This window comes from Cavia porcellus, unplaced genomic scaffold (assembly GCF_034190915.1).
Source record: "Cavia porcellus strain 051 isolate PalLab524CR breed Dunkin Hartley unplaced genomic scaffold, mCavPor4.1 scaffold_1, whole genome shotgun sequence".
Lineage (NCBI taxonomy): Eukaryota > Metazoa > Chordata > Mammalia > Rodentia > Caviidae > Cavia > Cavia porcellus.
In genome coordinates this window covers 27267443-27293254 of record NW_026947484.1, presented here as the reverse complement: position 1 = coordinate 27293254, position 25812 = coordinate 27267443, and the positions used below count along the sequence as shown (strand labels likewise).

The window sequence follows — 25812 nt, the reverse complement described above, 5'->3', positions numbered from 1 at the left end:
ATATATGAGAGAAAGCATACCATACTTGACTTTTAAATCTGGCTTATTTTGATTAACACAATGCTGTTTTGTTCCATCCATTTTCTGCAAATGACATGATCTCTTTCTTTGTAATGGCTCAATAATATTCAATTTTGTACATAAACCACATTTTCTTTATCCATGTACCTGTTATTGTGAAATATGCTGGAACAAACATGGGCATGTACATATCACTATAGTATGCTATCTTTAATTCTTCCTGAAATATTTTGAGTAGTAGTAGAGCTGAATGAAATGGGTTCTGTAGTTTTTAAGCAGGCTCCTTCCTTTAAATTGTTTTTGTTTTTTCAGACTGGGTCTTGCTGTGTAGCCTTGGCTGGGCTTGAACTCATGGTAATCCTCCTGTCTCCACCTCTTGAGTGCTGGAATCACAGGCATGTGACCCCATGTCCAGCTTGAGGCTTCACATTGATTTCAATAGTAGCTAGTTTATATTCCCACCAGCAGTATAGAAGGGTTCCTGTTTTCCCACATCTTCATCTGCATTTATTGTTTGTTGTAGTCTTCATTATAGCCACTGACTGTGCTAAGATGGAATCTAGATACAGTTTTAATTTCCACTTCCCTAATGGGCACAGATACTGAATATTTTCTCATATACTTATTGACCTTTGTTATTTATTTATTTCTTTTCTGAGAACTGTCTGTTCTTCATTTTATTTTCCCATTTATTAACTGAGTTTGTGTGTGTGTGTGTGTTAAGCATCTTGAGTTCTTTTCTTAATGTATTCTAGGTATTATTCCTCTTTTGGAAGAGTAACTGGCAAAGATTTTCTCCCATTCTGTAGTGTGTTCCTGCAGTCTGCTGATTATTTCCTTTGCTGTGCAGAACATTTTAATTTGATGAAATTCCATTTTTTGTCTTGCTGTTAGTTTCTAAGTTATTAGAGTCCGCTTCAGGGGGTCTTTGCTTATGCTGATGACTTCAAGCATTTCTCTTATGTTTTTCTCCTAGCAGTTTCAAAGTTTCAGTCTTATATTTTGGTCTTGATTCATTCTGAATTGATTTTAATATTGAGTGAAAGACAGAGATCTAGTTACAATCCTTTTTGTATGCATATGGTAGTTTTCCCAGTATCATTTGTTAAAAGAGACTGTCATTTTCCCATTTGTGTGGGCTTCTGTGTTCTCTATTCTATTCCATTTATCTCTGTCTATTTTTGTGCTAATACCATGCTGTTTTTGTTACTATGGCTTTGTATATATTTTGAAATCAGATACCATGATTCATTCAGCATTATTCTTTTTGTTCAGGACTGTTTTGACTCTTCTGCATCCTTTTGTGTCAAAGCTATTTTGAAGAAACTTCTTATACCATCTACCAGATTTATATTTCTAATAGCAGAGTATGAATGTATCAATTAACCTTCCTTGGGAGAGTATTCTGTAAATTTTGGTATATTAATCTACATTTAACCCAGGGAACAAGGAAATAAAAAAAATTTTTAAAGTGTTTTAGACATCTGATCAAAAATGTTTCATGACTTGACTTTTTCCATTATCAGTGGAGAAAATATAAAATTTGTCTAAGAAGAAAGGCATCATAGTTTACACTGTCCATAGGGTGGATCAGATAAGGAAAAATTTATGCCACTGTGTATAAAAAATTCACCCTTCCATTGTTCAGTTTCCTGATTAGCATTCCATTTTGTGGGAAATAAAACCTCAGTTGTGCCCTTATCTTAAATAACAGGAATTAAAGAAGAAAATGAACTTACTTCCATTGTTTGATATATTGTAAAGGATTAAGGTTGCATCCTGCATCTGTTAATGCTTTTTTATATTGCTCCAAATCCGCCTGAAATAAGAAAAGAATTAAGTGATAAATGATTAAACTTTCATAAAAGACAGCTGTCATTTGACTAATCAAAAAATTGGAGCACAAAAATAAAGTTATACTAAGGCATGAATTTAAATTTTATGTACCCAAGTAGAGTGGAGTTGAATCTTAAATGACACTCAATGGAGGATCTGCGACAAAAATTACATACATTAAAAATTATTTTTCAATAGGCTCTAAAATTAAAAGTGCAGTACTCTGTCATCCCCTAAGTTCGATAGTCAGTGTTTGCTCTACTGCTGAAATAAGACTGATATACTTTGGGACAAACACCAAATGATTTGGTTTAAGCAAGCATCTTTCAAAACTAATATTATCAGGAGAATTACATGAACTGAAAGAATTACAGATTTATGTTTCCTTCTACCATTCAGTCCACATTCATTAACTGAACAACAGCTGTCTCACATTTGTGGGTTTTGATTTTTTTTTTTTTTTTTTTTTGGTGCTGTTGGGGATCAAATGTTCTATGCTTTTTAAATTATTTTTTTCTCTTTTCCTTATGTTTAAAATTTTCTGATAAGTAAATCTACATGAACTTATGTAAATTAAAGGAGCCTATTCTCCCAGTGACTCCATTATGCAAATGGTATCAGAGAAATTTTAAAGCTCACTTTCAACCAGAAATTTTCATTACTTTGCATTTTTAGGGCTGTTAATCTGTTATTAGTAGTCATAATTTGCTTCATGCTTCTTAGTCATTACTGAAGTTTATGAACAGGTATAATCATTACCAAAAATAAATGAAAATAATGTAATCACAGTAAGGGAATATTAAATTAAGTTTTTAAACAATATATTCTTAAAACATTATACATAGGCTATTAGAATTTCCTTACATGTAAGTAAAACCTCATTGATGTTCTTTCTAAAATGTATTTCTAAAAATGAAAATCGCAATTCTACATCAAGAAATGTGTGTATTTCTACAGTAAAGCAGAATGCCCTAGAGCAGACACTTTACATTTAGTTTGCTATTTTAACATGCTCAAGATTTTTGACAAACAGAACCTTACAATTTATCAGACTTTAATAAATGCTACCAACAAAGAAAAGGAACTTAAGCATCCAAGTCATTCTATATGATCATCTATAAATTACACTAAGCTAAATAAAATAAGAGTTAATAATCCAATCTGACACCAAAATCATCACTGTCCTTTAGAAAACAGCTGATACTTCTATAGTGAACATTAGTTTTCAAACAACATTAAATTGGTAAGTCCAAGCTTTCAAAAAGCCTTAGCAAATATGGTTAACTTAGTTTAGAATAGTTATTTTCCAGAAATAAATACTGCTATAAAACTCAGCAATAAATAGAATTAGCCGTAACAAACTGTTTTTCCTTTAAAGGCAGGAATGAAGTAGACATTAAGCCATAGTGATATTTTACTTCAACTTCTGAAATTCTACCTGTAGTAATTTTGCAAATATACATTTACTCTTTCTTCTAACAACTTCAAAAAGCTCATACCTCAGAAGGTACTTGCTGTGTGCTTATGTAATAGATAAGAAACAGCCTCATTTTGTCTTCTGGAGTTCCTGCTACATAGGAGAAAGCATTAAAAACAAACAAACAAAAAATCTTTTCGTAATCGTAATCTTACATATTGTAGTTAACATTTACACGTTCATTAATATTCAAGGTATATATAAATGTGACAGAACAAAATAATAGTTCTTCATTTAACAGGTAATAAGTACTATAATTATAATAGTATATAAATATGGGAAAAGATTAACTAAGGGACTAGAGGCTGTGATTATGCAAACACCTCTATTGTATAACCCAAACTGTCTGGAATAGATTTAACTTTTAGATATAAGCTCCAAAGAACAGAAAGGATATAGTAAGGCAATGACAGTGCTAAAACAGGACATTTCTGAGATGGCAAGTAGCTGTTGGTTACAATTATATAAGGACAACTGGTAATAAATATGGGAATATATGGAGAATCAGCTGTATGGTCACCCTAGGTATACGATTATAAAACTTATGGTTAAATAAGATTATCTAAATAAGCCTAAAGTGGTAGCCCCTCACAAGAGTTCCTAAATACAGGTCCTCTGAAGGGTCTTACATTGCTTCAAGATTTGGGAAAAATCACACTTTTACATAAAATAAAATAACCCATATTATACAGTAAAATATATTTGCCTCATGCTTTAAGATAAAATGTAAAATTTCAAATAAATTTCTTGTAGCAAGTACTTTGAGCTACTGTTTCTATAACTCAAAGCCCAAACTGTCAGAGAAACTCATTTATTCTTTCTTCCTTCTACAGGATACACTTTGGTAGAAAAGTAAAGTACTGATGTGAACAAGTGAAACTATTTATCATCACTGCAAAGTCTTAAGATGTAAGGACTCAACTATTTTATATATATATATACACACATATATATATCTGTATATATAATTTCCTAGCTTTATTCTGATATATATATCAGAATACATAGGCTACTAGGTATGTGTGTGTATTCTGATATATATATATATATATATATATATATTCCTAGCTTTATTCTGATACACATCAGAATAAAGCTAGGAAATATTTTTCAAAGCATGACTAGTAAAGTATTAATGTTTCATAAGATTTGGAGTCCACACACTCTTCAACTTAAGTTTTCTCTGTTAAGTATGGTAAAATAAAGATCAACAGCAGGTTCCCCCAAGTTCTTATGTTACAAATGAATACTATATTCAGAACATTCTGAATATGAAGTTACGAGACTCAAGGTTTTTTATAAATCCTAGGAGAATGCTGATAACTTTGTTTTATTCTGTCTGGTTCCTACCATCTTTTTCTGGGTTTTGCTTTCATCAATTCTATTTTCAAACCCCTTTTTAGTGCTTTTGGGATCCAAACCATTGTACAGTCGATGATCTGCAACTGGGAAGTAGTTTAGACTTTCACTTCAGTCTGTGGAATGTTCTTTAGGATCAGATTATGCATATGCAGTTCACAGATGAGCCAAGAAATTCATAAACAACAGTACAGGGGTGCTTTCCTGAGTTCCTGCCTCTCCACAAGCTTCCTAGTATTTTTCCATTTCCTTGGCCCTAATTTTTTGTGTTCCAGCCAGAATACTTTTGCATTAGTTATCCTGTTCAGTGTGAATAGCGTGTATGCAAAATGGGTCCTAGGCCTTTTATTCATCTTGGAAAACTGAGATTTGTATTTAAAAGTATTCTGAAATGATTGAAAAGTCTCTACAATTAAGAATTTTAGGTACTAAATCACTATATAGATCCCAGTATCATTATAATTAAAAGCTATAATTACAATTTCTAATTGAAATATGTTTTGCTTTAAGAAATTCTGTATAAATACAAAGGGATTAATTATAGGGTCTCTTAAAAGTGAACTTCTTAGATATGTAAAATACAACTTGATTTTAGATGCTTATTTTTTGGAAATACTCTGGGTAAACCAGAGTACTCAGAAAACATCATGAGACACTGAAAAGTTTAGTGAAATATAATGCAAATCATCTTCTACTTGAGGGACTCCTATATCGAAAAATTGTCAGCAGAAAAGAGCTGATTTTATTACCTTGGTATTGGTACTGAAAAACTATTTCTTCTTAAATTATGCTAACATTTAAAATGCTGGACTCATCAGATGGATACTTATGTTAACCTCACGTTTATAGTACATACCATCAGGGTCTGATATTATATCTAGGAGAGATTTATCCAGAGTAGTTTTGCTCATTATCTTTTCTTCATATTCAAAATATACATCCAGCTTCCTTGCCTATTTCAAAATAAACATTAGATGGGACGATATTAATAAAAATATACTAAGTGCTTAAAATTTTTATTTTCTATGATCAATTTTAAAAATAAATGCTTATTTCCTAGTAGAATTTAGTTTCTCACTTTTGATCATGTACTTAATGTATAAAACAAAACAACCGAAGTAGTATGTTACCTTTTTTCCCCCACAACAGAACAAACTTTGCATGTCTCATATATATTAGTAAAAATAAAAAACACACAGTTCACAATTAGAACACAAATCAAATTGTACTCCATGCAAATTAGTCAAGGGATCATGTTATGTGTATTTCTTTGAGTGTTCAAACTCACATTTTTGTTTTTACCTTAACTGCCAGAAGTCAGCTTAATTTATTTTCAACGCTTTTACCTTAAATAAAACTCTTCTAATTCTCCATTGTAGTACACTAAAGTTTTACATAATGGAAAAGTAGTAAAATTTTTCTATACAGGATCTTTACTGGCTACTGTGGTTTTCCTGCCCCCTTCCTCCAAGGTGTACTTTTATCTTATTTTTTTTTTTCCTTTCTTCAACCAAGCTTGATCTGTAGCTCGTTTCTCTCTCACTGCTCACTTTTACTTCTTCAAATAAACTTTGCTACTGCTTAAAAAAAGGTATTTCCACTAATTTAAAACCTTGGTGATTAAGATTATCCAAATTAAATACTGCATTAGAATCCTCCAGAGCAATATTGGCGAATTCATGGCACACATGCTGCACTAGGCTATTTGTTATTCTTCAAAGTTCTAAAAGGTTTGCAATCACTGCGCCAGAGTAAATAAAAGTTTTCAAATATTTATTAAATTCTATTTAGTACTACAGAAGAGAAAATGCATTTCTTTCTAACTTGAAGGCATTAACAATTAAAGGCAGAATAGAAACAATTCATAACATGAATATGGATACTTAGCAATAACATAAAATATAAATATGGAAAATAAATACATTCTGCTAAGATGACAAATAATTATGGAGGAAGTGACGAATTCTGAAAATGATCTGGAGACAAAGACATGTCCATTTCAGTCAAACAAATTGTACCAAGGCACACAGGAGGATAGACATTTAAATAGTGGACTAATGAATGTATTTCACACATGGACAACAGAAATAATCATAGTACTCTTAATTGCAGAGGCCATTAGGCTACAGATTGATAGATGAAATATTCAGATAGTTCAAAAATAGGAACAACATGAAAAGGTATATATTGAGAAATCTCAGCTCTCACCAATCTTTTCTACCCCAATTCTACCTGCTCCAATAGACATTTATTTTATTCTATACTTCCAGTTCATAAATATGAGCAAACAGAACATATATTTTAACAACCTTCCACTTCCTTTGCCCTTTCATTTCAAGCAGAAATACAGACAACAGAATTTTCTTGCCACTAAAATCTTGATAAAAATCTAATGAAGCAAATCCATTATCAAATTCCCAGCCCTTTACATTCTTCAGACTTCTTGATCTAGGAATTGTGATGGTTAAGTTTCACTGTGTCACCTTGACTGACCTGGGATCTCCTAAGGTTGGTGAAGCACGCTTTTGGCTGTGTCTGCGTGGGTTATGGAGATATGACCTCGAGGTTTATAGTATCTGGTCCCTCACTTCTCCTCCAGCACTGTTGCCCCACTCTGCTTCCTCCCCATCTTGAACTAAGCATCTCTACTCTGTCAGGCCCACCTACCCTGAAGTTTCTTTCTTAGCACCAGTTGATCATTTAAATAGTCGTAGGAAACCACAGGCAAATTAAACCTCAAGCTTTGAGCACTCAGTATTGTGTTTAACAACAGTAAAGTTTACTACCAGAAAATTCCTACAGGAGAAGCTGGGCTATTGACATGCCTATATGGTTTAGAAGCCTTGGGAACTGGTTTATAGGAGAAATTTGGAAAGGTCTGGAGATAGGAGCTAGAGAAATCCTAGAAAGCTGTAAACAGAGTCTGGTGCATGATTCTGGTCAGAGCTCAGAAGATGAGAATGCAGATAGAACACCAACAGTGAAGGCCAAGGAAAAGCACTCTACTGGTAGTTGGACTGGAAACTACATGTGGTGCACTTGGGCAGAAAATCCAAGTTTTGTCTACATGCTGGGACTTTTCAGGAGACTGAGATTAAAGAAAGTGGATGAAATTTCATGTAGCTCTATGTTCAGGGTGTAACATGGATACCCTGGCTTACTTTTAGCTGGTTTTATAGTAAAAACTGGCAGCAAAAATAGAAAAATCTGATTAACTTAAATTTGGGGCCAGAAAGAATCATGTATAAAGATGGGTCAAGAATATCGTTGCTGAAGAGATTAGCAACATTAAAAAGAAACCAAGTACTTTCTTCTTTTACAGGGCATAAGATGACTTTGTTGAGGACATTTTAAAAATCAGTATGATCTCATCTCTTGAAGGCTCAAGGATACAAATGTATATACTGCTCATTTGACAGTCCCTAGGACCCCTGATCTCATCTCTCGAAGGCTCAAGGATACAAATGTATAAACTGTTCATTTGACAGTCCCTAGGACCCCTGATCAACAGAAGCAAGGAATTTGTTCCTGAGGTTCATTTCACTGTGCTCAATTATCCAGACACTCACAGGTTGCTGTGGCCAGGATCCAAGGAGGCCCGGCCACTGCCCATACTGGTTGACATCACATGAGGCTGATTTTATTGGCATGCAGAATGTAATAATTGTGGAGTCAAACGTTTCCACCTAGATTTTGAAGGTGGCTTGGACAGCCAGGCAAGGAGCCCCTGAGAATGTAGTGAATATAGCTATGGGACTGAATCCAAAAGTATAGTGAAAATACCAGGAACCTGGAACATGTATACAGGAAAGCTCCTGCCTTAGGAGAGCCAAGGTCAAAGGGGTACGTGGGCCCAAGTCCTGAGGAGCTCTCATCTCCATGTGCCCTGGATGCCAGATACAGATCTATAGGACCTAATGTTTGTTTTCCTTAATTTTAGTCTTCCTTTGATTCTATTTCTACCTATCCCTTTTTCTTTCTTCTGAAATGGGAATGATAACCCTGGTGCCCTGTATCTTGGGATTATACAACTTGTTTTTGACTTTTAAAGGGATTCACAGCTAAGAGATTGCCTTGAGTTTCAAAAGACTTTGATTGGGCTTTTTGTAGCAATTCTAGGACTGTGAAGACATTTGGAAAGGATTATTATATTTTTGGTTATACACAAGACAGTACAAACATGTTAGGTAGACTTAAGAATTTGCTATTGTCTTTATTTGATAAGTATTTAACTCTGTGAAAGTAAAGGGTCAGGTGTTACCCTTTAACAACATGTAACAAGAATTTGCTTGGGCTGGGGATTTAGCTCAGCGGCATAAGCACCTCCCTTGCAAGCAGGCAGTCATGAGTTCGATCCCTGGTACTGATAAAAAAAAAAAAAGAATTTGCTCGCATCTATCATACCAACTGTGATATCAACTCCAAAAGGTTAAGGAGCCATGTTCACAAGGAACTGCTAATTAACCTTAATTTTGTCAACTTGATTGGTCTGGGGTTACTCAGGGGTTAGTAAAGCATACTTCTAGAGCATCCGAGGAGGGCATTAAGGCATGGCCTTGGGGTCTCTTATCTGGTTCTCTCCTCCTTCTTCTCTGGCACTGTTGCCCTTATTTACTTCCTGGCCACTATGGACTAATTATCTTTGCCTTGCTATGTCCATTTGCCATGATGTTTCTGCCTTACAGCCAGGTGACCAGACAGAATCTCCTGAAACCATTAGTCAAATTAAAATTCTCCACCTTTAAATTGTGGGTATTGAGAATTATGTCCAGCAAAGGGAAAGCTGATTAATGTAGGTACAGTGGAACTATTTTAGCTACTTAATAAAGCAATTCTGAATATTAAAATAGGTAAGGAGTAAAGTCCTACATGTGATAAAATCTTAAAAATATTAAAATGGACAAAAGAGATATAAAAGATAAGAAAGGACATAGAAAGTACAGAAGTATAAGAAGTCTAATAAAACTCATAGGGAACTAAAATGATAGTAGGAATCATATTAATGAGAATATTAAATTGGAAAAGTTGTTCTTTACATTGAAGTCAGGAATGACGGAGACAATAAAACATGGTATTAAGCTCACTTTTAGGATCTTCACAATCTAGCCCAGTTAACCTTTCCTATTCCAGAATTATTTACTAGGTTCAGTTACCTCTAGCCCTATCAAAAAACTCCAATATTTTGTAAGCACTAGGTGTTCCTTTAATTTAGGTTATTTTGTTTGCTTCTGAAGATAATATTCCTCCTCTAATCATGTAATCAATGAATGTTACTCATTTCCAATGTCTACGTTCTTTGAAATGTGTCTGCTTTCTTCCTTTCCTGTCTCTTCCCCCAGTCTCCTTAACCAGAACTCATTATTCCCTTATCTGTGTACTAAAAGCATTTTATATAGCTCTCCATAATAAAAATGGCCACATTATATAAGTCCTATGTTTATATATCACTCCCTTAAAATTATAAACTCTTTAGAATCTTTAGAATCTAATTAACTGCTTAACCCCAGGGGTTTAATGTAGTACCTGGATCATAGCAGGTACTTGAGTTTATTGAATTTGAAGCTAAGAGCAACCTAGAAGTGATTTTAAAAGCAAGAAACTAGATTGAATTTCTAGAGGTGAAAATATTTTTAAAAACTCCAGATATTAAATAAATTACACTAAATGCCATGGTAGACTTTACTGACTATGATAATTATATATATATCAGTGAAAAAATATGGTCCACCTGTAGGTATACACATTTGACTTAGTTTTCCTTTCTTAATGTATTAACTTCTATTTCTAAGCAACAATGCAAATTGAGTCCAAAAGCAATTTTATGGGCAGGGTTTTATTTTTTGAGATGCAAAAAGTTCCTAAAATTATTTTGACTGTGATTGTAACAACTGTGAATGCAATAAAAACCACTGAATTATATACTTTTAAAAAGTGCACTATCTATATGACACATGAATTGTATTCTCAATAAAGCTGTTACATAAAAGTGATGACGTCACGACACTGATTACAAAGAAGCAAAATCTAAGAGGAAAGGTATCTGAGTACAAATTGTCTAGCTTGAATAAGTCAGCCAGCACCTACCATGTACAAAGCACTTTACTTAAAGGGACAGTTCTCAAAAATTTTAAATAGAGAACCTCAGGATGGCTTATACCAAACCTTCTCAAGAACCTTAAAAAAAAAAAAAAAAAGATACAAATGATCCATCAATTGTTTCTGTAGAAAGAACAAAATTTATAAACTACTATCTTACATTATCTCATTTAATTTTTCAAATACCTAGGAATTATTAGTCTCATTTCAAGGATAACAAAACAGACACAAAGAACCATCAATTTATTCAAGGTTACCATAGTAGAAGTTGAGATTGAAATGCTGGTCATACTCCAATTACAGTACAGATAAACAGTAGGTGAAAATCATGCTTTCCTCACGAACAATTTATTGTTTTCTTTGCATATGCTTTATGGAAGACAGTACATTTGTTGATTAGTACACATTTGATCATTTTGAAGTTGCTTTTTTGTGTGTGTGTCTGAGACTGGGTTTCACTATGCAGATCAGGCTGGCCTTGAACTCACTTTATTGCCCAGGCTGGCCTTGAACTCACAGCTACCACACTGGCTATCGACAGATTTAATATCTACAAGTCTTTTCTCAAATTCTTGAAATGAGAGAAAATTCTAAGGAACAACATCCGTAACTCCAAAGATGGATTGTTGTTTTTGTAACACAAGCTCACTAGAGTATAATTTGTGTAAGGATAACACAGAAAACAACTTAAAAACTATACCACAAAATTACAAAATTAAGATAATAAAACTTTTGGTGCCTTCAATAAATATCAATAATAAATAAGTAAGAGAGACTATTATTCCAAAAAAAATACCGACAATGTATAGTGAATATAAATTCAAACAAATTTTTCAAGAATTCCGTGAGAAGAGTTTCCTAATGGAGAATCTGATTTTTAAGATTCTAGTGTTTTATTGGTGGGCATTAGACTGTTCCCTTCACTTCTTTTATTATGTTGCCTCAAAATTCCTATCAAATCAATATACCCTATACATGGAATGTTAGAAATCTAGCTACCACCCACTAGATTTGAAAAGTACAACCACAAAAAGGAGTATTTCGGAAACTACTCTGTTCTTTCTTTTATCATAATGGAGAATTCCCAAGATTCATCAAAGAATTACAGATATTATTACAGAAGGCTGAGGCATCACAAGTTTTAGGCTACCCTGGGCAACAAAGGAAGAACCTGTCTTTTTTTGTTGTTGTTACTGGGAATTCAATTCAGGACCTTGTGCTTGCCAGGAAGACACTTGTGTCCTGGCCACAGCTATTATTACAAAGTTTGATCAAAAAATATGCTGTATATTTAAATAAAAGTTATTACAGTAAAAGACATATTGTCATTAAGCCCCCTCAAAATACTATCACTTACTTCAAACAGACTTACCATTCCTGTCACTTTGTGAAACAGTTCTGTCCTTCTGAGTACTTTTATGAGGTACAAACACTGGTACGATGAATGCTGTTGCCAATCGATATCCAAGAGAAAGGTTTGCTTGAAAAAACACAGTAAGTCCTCATCCATGTTATTAACTTGGATGATACACTGCGACTTTTGGCTCTTTTTTCCCCAAAGTCAAAATGATCATGAAAGGTAAATGCTTTGAATTAATCAGGACATCAAGGTTGCCCTGACAGCATAACTGAAGACACTCAAGAAAGAAAGACAACTTCTAAAACTGCTTCAGAAAATAGCAAGAATGATGGGTTATGCTTAAAGTAACAGGGGGGAGGGGGGGAAATAGCAATGTATCTTTTACTGCAATAGTTTAAAAAATTTACACACCACCATAATTTTTTATATCTCATACATCTTTTACTTTTGAAAATCCATACTCCATTATCTGGGGATATTTGCTACATGACCATACAGGACACAAAATGAATTCCTTTCCTTTCCTGTAAGTACTGGGGATTTTTCTGTTCTCTTTACCATTTCTATATCCCTTCCCCTGTTCTAACTACAGACCCTACTATTCTAGAACACTCTCTTCACTGCCAGCAGAAGCCTTTTTTCTCACTTCACTCTTGACATTGCCTTCAGTCAAGAGCGATGGCTGATGGCAAAGTTAAGAGTGGTATTTCTTGGTTTTACTAATTTCCAGGCTCAATGCTATTCAGGAATGATGAGATGGGATTATAATTCTATCTTTCTCCCATAAATGATAATAAATCATTTTATGTGGCAATGCAACATTAGTAATACCCCACTTAAAATTTAATAGGGTTTATGGGACAGAAATCTATCACGTAACATCTAAGGAAAGTATATTATAAATTATAAGAAACTTAAGATTTTTATTTTAGTTTACTGATACATTGTAGATACACATAACGATCACATGCATCATAGGGAATCTGTACCTGTCTTTTTGAGACAGGGTCTTGCTATGTTGCTCACCCAGGCTCTATATGATATATGTTGATTTTTCTTTCTCATTCCTTTCTTTCAACCCCTCTTCCCCTCCTCATTTATAAAAGCTTTGTTTCCATTTTTTCCTTTTGTTGTTTTTATTATTTTTCCTTTCTTTTCTCCATCTCCTCTCTCTAGTTTCTCTTTCCAACTGAACATTTTCTTATTTCACAGTATCTACTACATGTTTTGGTCTTACATATATATATATTTTTCAGTTTCTTGCACCAGGAAACAATACAATATCTACGTGTGTCTGATTTCTTTCACTTAAGAGTATGGTCTTAAGGTGCAGTCATTTACCTAGAAATGTCACAAATTTTATCTTTCTTTATGGCTGACCATAAAGTGTAAAAAATCCATGTCTTCTTTATCCATTCTTTGCTTGATGGGCATTTGGGTTGTTCCAAGATTTAGCTATTAGAAATGGTGCTGCTATGAATAAATATGGGTGTGTAGACGCTGCTATGATGTTTTTGTTTTGGGAAGATACCAAGATGGTCAATAGCTAGCTGAATGGGACCACTAGTCCTAACTTTTGGGTATTTCCACATTGTTTGCATCAGTCTACACTCCCACCAATGGAAAAGAGTTCCTTTTTCACCATAGCCCCGCTAGCATTTGCTATTGATTTCTTTGTAAAAGCCATTATTTTTCTGGAGTGAGATGGAGTCTTAGCATTGTTTTAATTTACATCTCTTGAATGACCACTGATGCTGAACACTTTTTCATATATTTATTTGCTGTTTGTGCTTCTTCATCTGAGAAATCTATATTCATTTCAGATGCCTGTTTTTGGACTGGCTCTTTAAATTGGCGGCAGCAGAGTGTCTCATTTTCTTGAGATCTTTATATATTCTAGATATTAATCCTTTGAGGAACAGCCAGTAAATTTTTTTTCCACTCTGTGGGTTGTCACTTCACTATTGGTGTGCAAAACTTTTATATGACGACAAGATCCCAATTATAGATTTTTTGTAGTATTTCCTGTGCAATTGGAGTTTTGTTCATAAACTCTTTGCCTATATCTACCATCTTCCAGAGTTCCACCTATTCTATCTCCCAGCAGATTCAGTTTTTCTGTTTAACATTTAGCTCTTTGATCCATTTTCATCTTAGTCTAGTGCAAGGTAAAAGATAATGGATCTTGTTTCAATCTTCGGCATGACAAAAGCCAGTTTTTCTAGCACGATTTATTAAAGAGCCTATCTTTCTTCATTAAAGTTGTTTGGCCCCCCTGTAAAGATAAAGTCGTTCAGTGTGTTTGGAGTTGTTTCTGTATCTTCTAATCTGTTCCAGTGATTCTATGGTAGTTTCTTTTGTTACTGTTTTTTTTTGGCTTTTGTTTTTCTTTTGCCAGTAGCTTTGTAGTATAATTTCAAGTCTGAGACTGTGATGCTTCCTGCCTTCCCTTGGTAGCCCAGAATTGCTTTTGTTATTGTAGGTCTCTTCTGGTTCCAAATGAATTTTCAGATTTTCTGTAAGATACGCTATTGGTATTTTGATCAGGACAGTATTAAATTAGTACAACAATTTTGGGAGTATTGCCATTTTTACTATGTTGGCTCTTCCTACCCAAGAATAACGGATCTCTCTCCATTTTCTGATATCTTCTCCAATCTCATTTTTCAGAATACTGTACAGTTTTCAATGTAAAGATCTTTTATTTCCTTCACTAGATTGATTCCTAGGTATTGTTTTTGATTTTTTAAAACAAATTTATGAGTTTGTTATTTGTGTGCAAAAATAATACTGATTTTTGGGTGTTGACTTTGTATCTTATTATTAGATCTGGAAGTCTTGGTGGAGTTTTGGGGAATTCTACATACAGTATAATATCATCTGCAAATAATGATAATTTAACTTCTTCCTTTCCTGTCCTTACTCATTTTTCTTTCTCTTTTCTAATTGCTCTGGATAAAGTTTGCAGAATTATGTTGAATAAGAGTGGTGGTAGTAGACATCCTTGCCTTATGCCTGTTGTTACTTTTAGACTGAAAAGCTTTCCATTTTTGTTCATTTAGTATGATGTTGGCTCATCATAAGATGGCTTTATCAGACTGATATAAAGACTACCTATTCCAATATTCTATAGGGTTTTTTAAATCATAAGTGAATGTCAGAGTTTGTCAAATGCTCTTTCTGCATCTATTGAGGTGATTATGTTATTGTCCCTGGCACTTGATATGGCACATTACATTTATTTATGTTGCACCATTCTTGAATCCCTGGGATGAATCCCATTTGGTCTGGTGTATAATCTTTTTGATGATTTTCTGGATTGTTTTTACATGATTTTCTCTCAGTAACTCCAACATGGCTCTTCTACTCAGCTATGTTTAAAATTAGACTTTTAGAATATGGAATATAACCTATACATATATTGAAGACTTTTATATTTTATATTTTCTCATTCTTGATTTTTCATCTTTAGATTATACCATCTTTCAGGGCTGTTCTTGAATATCACTTTGTCTAGGTGGGTGGCACTGGTGATACTGTACTACAAAAGTCTCTGGTTAGTGTACAATAGTCTATGATTAGTGTACTACACTAGCCTATGGTTACTAGAGAATAAATACCTTGAAATTGTTCATTATGATATACAAGCATGATTTGCTAATATGAGAAATGTTTCACAATGAGTGTTTAAAACATTCAGCTGAGTAATGTAGAAACCTCAAATAAAGTTAATAATCCTTTTATCACTTTACTTCTGTGCAGAGATGGACAATGCATTGTTAAGGAATCTGGCTCAGGCCTCTAATTTCTACAGTGGACTATCAACATGATTAGCCAGTTATCTTATTGCTAAATCCATGCTTTTTCTCTCAAGACACTGAATTTTTATCATGCTAGGCACAAATAAGAATATATAAGCCTAACTTTTCTGTTATTTAAGACCTATCAAAAGTCCACTTGAAAAATGGATAGATTATTTAATGAACACAGAAGTTTTCTACTCTAGGTACTAAAAGAACTATTAGAAAACTATAAATTTAGATCGTTTGGTAACTCACAGAACTACTCTCATTGAATTTTATTTTACTATCATACCCTGGGCTTTCATTAAAGTTGTCAAACAAAACAGCCTATTATGGTTTGTGTCCAGATATCCCCTCAAAGCCTTATGTAATTTTAAATGGGATTTTTTCAGAGGTGGCTGAATCTAGAATGTGTGATTGATTCATAATGCAATGCTAGTATTAAGGGTACTAAGTAACTAAGACAAAAATTGTAACTGAGAGTAGGATCATTGCTGTGATTGTACCTGGCTATGTGGTTCAGCCTTTGGGAATGGCTTGTGGGAAGAACGTAGAAAGGTTTGGATATGCAGAGCTGGGACACCTTAGGCTGTTCTGTATGTGAGATTCTAGTCAGGGTTCAGAACACTAGAAGGCTGACAGAAATCCTGCTGGTAAAGACCAGGCTCAGGAGGTTTCTGCTGGGAAGAAGGACTGAATTGGTTGTTGGATTCCAGAGAATGTATGCTATACCTTGGCAGAAAGTTTGTTTGCATTTTGCTTGTATTCAGAAACTTTTCCTGAGTTTGAGATTAAGGACGGCAGACTAATTTATCTGGCAGAAGAAATTCGGGCTCATGGCAGAGGAGTGGCAGCCACACCATGTTCCAGAATGGTGGTGGCCTAGAGAATATGTTCCTTGGAACTGGATTCAGAATACTCATCAATCCAGACACTCAAACTCTTCAGCCAACAGAGAGGAAAGCCTGGTTACTGCTCCAGGTGGCCGCAGATTTTGGCATCATCTGCATTATGCTAGGTTAGGTGTGTGCAGAACACGAGAGTTACAGATTTAGGAAGGTTTCCAGCCAGATTTTAGAAGAGGCCTGGGAAGTCAGGCAGTGTGCCTGAGAGAGTAGCGTGTGAAACTGAATGTGAAGCCAAAGGTGCAATGGAGACCCCAGAAATTTGGAGAAGCCAGGAATGTGGATCATCTGAGGAAAACTGTAAGGAGGGAGCAGAACAGGCCCAAGAGAGAAGCTATGGAACCTACAACCACAAGAGGTACACCAAAGCCCTTGAGAGATCGTATCTTGGTACAGACTGCCTTGGATGCTGGACATGAAACTATAGGACTTAACGTTTGCCCTGATGAATTTTGGACTTGCTTTGGTCCCACTCCTTTGTATCACTGTTTGTAACTTTTGGAATGGAAATATCTGTGTTGTGCCACTGACTGTTGGAAGTGTTTAACTTTCTTTTCATTTATACAAGGGCTTACAGCTCAGAGTTTGACTCAAATCTCAGAGATTTTGGACTTGGATTTTTCAGCAATGCTGACATTGTTAGGACTTTGGCAACAGTTAGAGATGGATTAAATGCCTTTTGCATAAAGGAATGTATTCCAGGAGGTTAGGGGCAGAATGTTATGGTTTTTATCTAGATGCCCCCGAAAGCCTCATGCAGTTTAGATGAGATTTTTTGGGGGGAAGGCTGGCTGAATCTAGAGCACATGACTGATTCATGATACAATGCTAGGATTACGAGTGCTGGGATTAAAGGTGGGTGATTGCTGGATCATGACATTGACAGAATTGGTACCACCCTAATCCCAATAGACTGGATACAATATAAGAGACAGAAAAAGTCTCAACAGTCTGTCATGTCCCTCCTCTGGGACGCCTGTCTGCCAAGCCATCCTGCCTTGGAGTCAGCCAATTAAGGACTGAATGCTCCATAAACTATGAGCTAAATAAACCTTTTCCCTTTAACTTTGGGTGTCGGGTATTTTATCTCAGCAGCAAGAGAAAAGTAACTAAGAAATCCGTGATAGTTTATTCTAGATAATGTCCACTGTAAACAATACATTTTTCAATGTGATGCTGAGGAATACTTTCTTTAAAAAACAGAAAATATAAAGCCATGTTTGGAAATTCATATTATAAATGTACAGAGACTGAGTCATTGTTTTCAGGGGCTATTTGTAGAAGCTGCCTTAAATCTGTTTTACAATAAGGAAGTAAACTTATGAAAAGTATACATTTATCTAATATACTGACACTGCTCACTCAAGAGCTGTTTTCTCTCTTTCAATACTAGGGATTGAACACAGGGTCTTCAAATTGAGCTACAGCCCTAGTCCTTTTCATTTGACAGTTTAAACAGAGTCTCACTAAATTGCCAAGATTGGGGTTAAATTTGTAATCCTCTTGTCTCAGCCAAGAGCTATCTTTTATCACACTTGGAGTAAAGAACATTTCTTCAGGTTCTGATAGTAACTAGTCTTATTTGGGATTAAAAGAGGTAAAATAGTGTGACTGCTTCTCAACTTGGAACTCTTTTGGTACAGAGTACTCTTTCCCTGGGTCTTTAAGAAAAGACACTAAGGTCATATGATTGTTTACTTAGTATTATATAAAAGATCATTTTAAAAACATATTAGCACAAAGTCCAAGAAATGTGATTTCTAGTATGGTATAAGACCTCAAATGTGATTGGGAGTAGTAGTGATTAAAGTCGGTTATTATAAAGATTGTTAATAAAGGATTTATTGTTTATGTATATATTTTAAACATTTTAAAATTTAAAACTAAAATGTATAATTGTCTATCACTGATTTTTTTTCTGAGCACAAAAGTTTACTGATTGATTTTAATTTTAAAAATTTCAAAGTAATAGATATTAATTGAAGTTTTTTTCTTACATAAAACATGCCTACTGGAAATTACCTACAATTTCTCAGTTCAATGTTTTTGAGGTCAAACAGGGAAATTTATAGACAATGCAAAGAAATTGAAGTACTATATAATATTTTCCAATCTTTTCAATCTTTTAGTTTTTTATACACAAATTAATTCAAACTACTTAAATTACCATCTTTACTGAGTCTATAATGTATAATTTAGTTTTATAGAAACAAATTTTCATAATTTTACAGTTCACATAAGTAAAATACAGACAACCTATTCGTAAGAAAAAAAGTTCAAACTAAGGGAGCAGAGAAGGAAAACAAGGAAGTATCAGCTATGAGATGTCAGTAAATCAATAATGTGGCTATAAGCAAATCAGTAAAATGTCCATCAGCTACTATGCTTCATAGATGAAAAAGGGCATCAGTTACTTTAATGTTGACTAAGCAGAGAGAGAGATAAGAGAGTTTCTTTTGAAAGCTTATTTTCCCTTAAACAGGATAAAGCAATTAAACCACAGAAAATTAATCCTTGTTAGAAGGAGCTCCATTTAGAAGCTAGTTTTGCCAACAAGGGCTATGCTTTATTCTGAGTATAGAACTCTTCACCTCATCACATGATGTCTTAGATCCCATTCAGTCTCTCTCAGTTTTCTCCACAGCAAATCAAAAACAAGAAACTATTAAAGCCAAGTCCTGCTCCACATAGCTTATTAACAGTATATTCTTTGCCACCCATATCTGGAAGGACCATGCAGATGTTTAATAGTTCTTCCTCTTAGGTAAGAGTATTAAGAAAAAGAACATCTGATGTTATTTTTTTCTTTATATCCTATTCCTTACAAGTATGATTCTTTCACTTTTCTTCGGTATCTGGTGCTAATCAGTACTCAGACTATGCAGATTGGTAAAATATAATGAAAACATGCTGTCTCCAAATTAAGTCGTCCCAGAAGCCATTTCTCAACAACCAGCAAATGGGAAAGTTGTATGTGCATTAGAAAGGAAAGTACCATTAAGGTTTAAAAATACAGATTATTCAAAATAAATTAATATCAACAACTTGCTTTTAAATTTATTAGACCAAAGTTAACTATCAAAGCCATTAAAATCCTCAGAATATCAATAACTGGAACAGAGAATATGTGCCAAAGTGGTAGCAAACTGGTGCTTTTGTTCTTTAACTTTCTATCAAAATATCAGTTGCAAAGTAGCTGCCAGAATTTCTAAAGAGATTAATTTCTTCTTTTACCTTGCTTCAAAAAATCATCTAAGAAATTATCAAAAGTAGCTATAATTTTAGCATCCCTAAAGAAGAAATGTGTTACACTGCAATAAAAACAAATATCAAGAGGAATGCAGAGAACTCTGCATGAGAAGACACAGTGTTCCTACTATTAAAAAAAAATACTCATTTTTTTTTTTTTTTGCTTAGTGGAGTGTTTATAAAAAAGTGAAGCTGAAATGGTCAAGAATTTCTGATGAAGAGTAAGGCATTATAGAAAAGTAAATCTTTAATTATGGTAACAACATAGCCAGAAGTGGATGGTGTAACATAATGTGTAAAATAAGGCCACTTGAAAGTAAATGCTATAAAGTTAGAAATTGCAAAATCATGGAAAAAACAGTAATAAGAAATGGAAACAATAAAGTTCATATGCTCATTTTGACAAGGGAGAAGGCGAGCCTTCAAACCACTGTTAACATTAAAAGACTTCATAGAAAAATGTTACAATTTTTTTACAATAGAATTTGTTATTTGCAGAAGTTAAGGTAACTCCTACATATGTGATTTACTAAATAGAATCACAATTTACATGTTAATATGTAAAATAAACATGCTCCTTTACTTACTATGTTAAGAAAAACTCTTGATATTAACTTGGTTTTCCAGAACAACCCAACTACCAGATATCCTAAATATGACATTTCTTTTCTTCTGCAAAGTGAATACATTTTATGGCAGTTACTTTAAAGTCAGATACTGTTAGGAGGAGGGAATCTGCCTTAACTTTTTTCATAAGACCAGGAAGTCTTTAAGCAGAATTATTTGGGTTAAGCATGGTGGCATATTAAAGAATCTCAGGCAGGTGATCTCAATTGGCACAAACTAATTCTGAAAAACTCACTTAAAATCATTAGTGTAAAGTGATAGGAGATCATCACAAAGAATTTCTTAACTAAATTGCACTTTATAAAGCATGTACTCAGCTAGACAGCTAGAATGTCTATCTTTCACTTCCACTTTCATTTCCAGAATTTACTACCCCTGAAACTCCTTGGTCCACTCTCTGATTAAGACACAAGTCAGATCATGTAATTAATTTCCAATGAATTCCCATCACACTTAAATTTCTATCTTTTTTGATACCTTATTCTATTACTTTTTTCTCAGTAAAGCACATTGGTCTTCCAGGTGCTCAAACATAGTATGTTTGTCTTAGTGGCTCTGTTCTCATTACTCCTCTTCCTGGAATGGCTAGCTCTAACCTCTGCACTAACTGGCTCTTTCTCCTGATTCTGGACTCAACTCAAGCATTAGCTCAACAGTGATCTCTTAACTACTCAACTCCAGAACTGGCCTCTCAACTATTACCACCTTGCATCACTCTTTTCTTATTATTCTCACATCATTAAATACATAGTTGTTTTGTTTTCTACTGTTTATTGTTACAGCACCATAAGATCTAAGAGAAAAGAAAATTTATGTCTTATTTACTACAGTATCTTAAGGACTTACTATAATATACACAATGTAGGAAAAATAAATAGTTATTCTAGGACATGTAACTTGGTATGTATGGTAGCAGAGGCTGAGCTTGGCATTTTCCTGATATTACAGTTATGAGAACAGAGGTTATAGGAAGTAGAATGTAACAATTAAACTTTTCATAATGAAAAAAAGCAAAACAAACTATAAGTTAAAAAAAATTTACTCCGATGACTATTAACAATTGTCACAACTTCCTAGTTGCTTTTCTTTTTTTCCCTTGAATTGGGGATTGAACCCAAGGCCCTCACTGAGCTACATCCTAAGCCCTTTTATTATTTTTTATTTTGAGGCAGTCTCTAAGTTGCCCAGAGAGGACTTGAATTTATGATCCTCCTGCCTCAGATTCCCAAAGGCTGGGATTGCAAGCTTGTGCAATTTGCCTGACACTGAATTTGTTTTCAGCTGTCTATCTACAAACAGTATTTTTCATAAGCACAGGAAAGGGCACACAGGAAGTATTCAAGAGATGTTTGTTAACTGGATCAGAGTCCTAATTATATAATTACAGCTTAACAGTAGTAAGCTAAAACCTAAATTTTATTTGTTTTAAGGCAGTAAAATTTTTTACTTTCTGTTATTAGAGTCACAGTCTTCATATTTAGTCATGTAAGCAAAACATTGTTTTTTTCTTCAGAAGGCAATTCGCAATAAAGCTCTCTATTTTATTTCATCTGACTTTCTGTTATCTCTCTAGTAGGTAATAATCTCACATATTTTATAAGGGTAGCAAATAACTGAAAACATTAGCAGAATCAGTTATAGTTTGTACAAGTATGTTTCTATTCCTATAAGTACATGAAAAATATCAAAATATCAAAGATGTGGGACAAAGAAAGAATTAGGTTATTGGCGTAATAAAAATTACACAGGTTTAAGTTTCACTCTGCATAATGTCACCTATCTTACGTGATATATGGCTTTTTAAATGATATATGGCTTTTTAAATCATTAAATAATAAGATAATATGTCTCATCTCATAAATCCAAGATGTCATTTGCATCTTTGACAGGCAGCAACTATATTCATCTTTCTAAGCAGTTTCAATCTATTATATCAAATGAAAAATAAAAGTTAAGTCTTAGCATATGATCAATTTATCACTGGAATTCAGCTACAAGTCTGTCGAATAAATGAAGACTGCAGAATACTGAAGGACTGATTAAATAAGTTGATGTGGAATGATCATGAATAAAGTAATAAGAAAAAAAAACTATGATAATATTTAAAAGCTCTAATGCAGTTGTTTTAAAGTCACGGTCTAATGAGACAGTAAGGAATTTTAGAGCCTAGTTTCATAAATGATTTTATTAAAGGACACTTGAGAAATACTACATTTTTGAGTCTCTATTACTGATGGTGCGATATAATCTATTATTATTAGAATAAAATGTATAGAGATGGTACTGAGGTAGTGAAACAACAGAAATATCAGATTCTAACTTGTATTTATTCTTAAATTTTCTTATTTGCAAAACAAATGAATATAACATTGCAATCTAGATAATGAACATTATAATTATGTTTCATAACATTACAGTGAAGCTCAGTGAGATACTATGAAAGCATCTTACAAAACATAAGGCTATTTATTGCTTTATAAATATAAGTCATATTACAGAGGGAAAAGTTGAATTTACCTTTATGTGCTCTAAAACAGCAGTAGCAACATTTGTGTGGAGATCAATAAGTCTTTTTTTTTCAAGAAGTTCTGGCAAAGAACTAAAAGGACCCAAAAATTAAAAATCAAGCATAATATTTTTTAGGAAAGTTATAAACTTTAATGAATCCTATTCCTGATATTCAGGAAATTTGAAACACTGAAACAGCAACAATGTGACAAACCATGGCTGAATGTAATCTGTAGACTTGACCACATACAGTATGTATTACTTTAATAAAGGTGAAATATTTTTTATTTTAAAACAATCTGGTTCCCAAATGTCATTATTTGTTTGATTTTCTGCTTCCAAACTAAAATCATATTATTAGATATGTTTCCCTACATTTCTGAACCATGAAATCTCCCTCCTTCTTAATAGCAAACTATTGAAAATACTGCTTAACCCTTGACTAGTAAAACCAGAGCGATGACAGGAAAATTAGTAATAACTGTTCTGCTTTATCATTATTTTCCTAATGAGATTTCCATCACCACTTCTTTATCAGTATGTGTTTGTGACAAATGAATATATTCATCCTGTGGAGTGCAGTTTGTACATATGCATCTTGAATCATTCTTTTCACAGTACTTCCCCTCCTTTTCCCCTCTCCCAATTTCCTTTCCATTTCCAAAAGGTCTACCTCCCTGTTTCCTATAGTTTTTTTATTTTGCTCTTTAAATTATTTATACCTTGGATTTCTCATGTAAGAGAAACCACATCATATTTACTCTTCTGTCATCACTTTTTTCTAATTGGTAAAAGAAACAAATGTCCTGCTGTATCTAAGAGAGATTTGAAATCATTATAAACATGTTAAAGACATAATTTTGTTCTTTATGTTTGCAAGTGAATTTGCTATTATACGCTATTTCCTATTAAAAACATTAACCATTTTCAACCACCAAAATTAACCTCATCAACACAGAGATTTCAAAGAAGACATACTGAGTATTTACCTCACAGCTGATGTTAACTTAGCAGTATTGTCAGAAATCATACTTATGGCTCCTTCATCTTCCCCTTCTAGCCCCTGGTGGGGAGGAAAAACAGTGCTAGTAACTACTTATAGTTCCAAGGCCCAACCATAAAATCAACTCAAATCCTAAGATTATTGCTAAACAGTAGGATTAATGTCACCTAAAATAACAATTGTCCTCTTGAGGAGCAAGCACATGTTTGTTTATTTGGGTCTGGGTAGGTAGTCCAGGCTGACTTCAAATTCACGCTCGTTCTTCCTGCGTTAGCCTCCCGGGAGCAGATATTACAGATGTGCGCCACCACACCCAGAAAGTGTATGCACTTTTGCAGTTACAGAAAAGTTCTAGTCACTTGTTTAATAAATCATTGACTCAGTAAATAAGAAAGAATCAGCTGAGATTTTCAGATAAAGAAGCCCAGAGGCCTGTCACAGGTCACACAGTAGTGAGTAATATAGTTGAAATCTAAATTTTGATTAAAGTATGATAGAAGTATTAGAACATTTCTAAAATAGTTGTATAATTTTTTTGAATCATGACATTATTTTTTTACAATTTTTTGAACTAGGTAGTTTTTTAAAGATTACATGAATAAACTGAGTATAATTTTGTTGTTATTAAAGCAATAAATAGCCTTAAACTTTTATATGAGGAGAAAAAAATGAACCTCTTTTTTCCTGCAGGTATCGTTTCTTTTCCCTGTAATTCTGAGACAAGCAAATAGGATCTTACCATAATGCTTTTAAGTCGTTTGACTTCATCTTCTTGGGCTCTATAATATTCCAATTCTTGCTGAACTGATTCTGCAACTTCTGGAAATGGACTAAGACAAAATGACACAAGAAGAACTATGAGTATGACATTAAAAGACTGATTTTTGTGTGAATTCTGAAATATACACAATGAAGATATCAAATAATTTATTTGGATATTAATATTTTTAATAGAAAACTCAACATAAATAAAACCACATAGGCTTTAAAATACATAGTATTTATAAATCCAAATTTTACTTAAGTAACATCACATTCTCCTTTCACATATGTGTTGCTACAACAAAACATACTTTTACGTGGCTGAAAAGTACTTTTTTTGTACCAGGAATTGAACTTAGGATCTTGCGCTTACCAGGCAGTCACTTGTGCTCCTGAGCTATATCCTCAACTCCGTGACTGAAAATATTTTAGAAATCATAGTATATCAATTAACATATAACATATAATGTCAAAGAGTCTATTCAATTACAATGATAGTATTTAAGAAGTATTACTTACAAGTAAGTAAGGAAAAAATATTGCAATTCAGTACTGTTAATAGTCATGTTGGTAAAAATAGCACCTGGCCCAGTTTTGGTGGGCTTCCTGCTTGACGTCTTCCTTCAGGCCAATGCAGTTCCTCAGTACTTTCTGCAGACTTCAGATATAACTCATCTGCAATTCTGGAGCAGCTTAAGTAGGAAGTGTAACACAAGACTAAACTTGAAAAATTCTAGATGCATGTACAGTAGGTAGTTTTAAGATGAGTATTTTTCATCTACACCAGTGATGAAAAACTTTTTAGA

General features: G+C 33.7%; 1 protein-coding gene across 6 annotated transcripts in view; it reads right to left on the bottom strand.

Moving 5' to 3' along the window:
* Nucleotides 1–25812, bottom strand: part of Scfd1 (sec1 family domain containing 1) — a 95395-nt gene that overhangs the window by 27837 nt on the left and 41746 nt on the right. For 2 of the 6 annotated variants that reach the window (XM_063246426.1, XM_063246432.1), the window contains exons 12-18: nucleotides 24984–25074; nucleotides 24231–24304; nucleotides 23251–23332; nucleotides 12162–12269; nucleotides 5550–5646; nucleotides 3357–3427; nucleotides 1761–1840 (exon numbers count right to left, since the gene is read on the bottom strand). In XM_063246426.1, coding sequence (XP_063102496.1) covers nucleotides 1761–1840; nucleotides 3357–3427; nucleotides 5550–5646; nucleotides 12162–12269; nucleotides 23251–23332; nucleotides 24231–24304; nucleotides 24984–25074 — 603 coding nt within the window. Of the gene's footprint in view, nucleotides 1–1760; nucleotides 1841–3356; nucleotides 3428–5549; nucleotides 10868–12161; nucleotides 12270–23250; nucleotides 23333–24230; nucleotides 24305–24983; nucleotides 25075–25812 lie in introns of those variants that run through there. The other 4 variants (XM_063246429.1, XM_063246441.1, XM_063246438.1 and 1 more) reach the window with 4 other exon arrangements.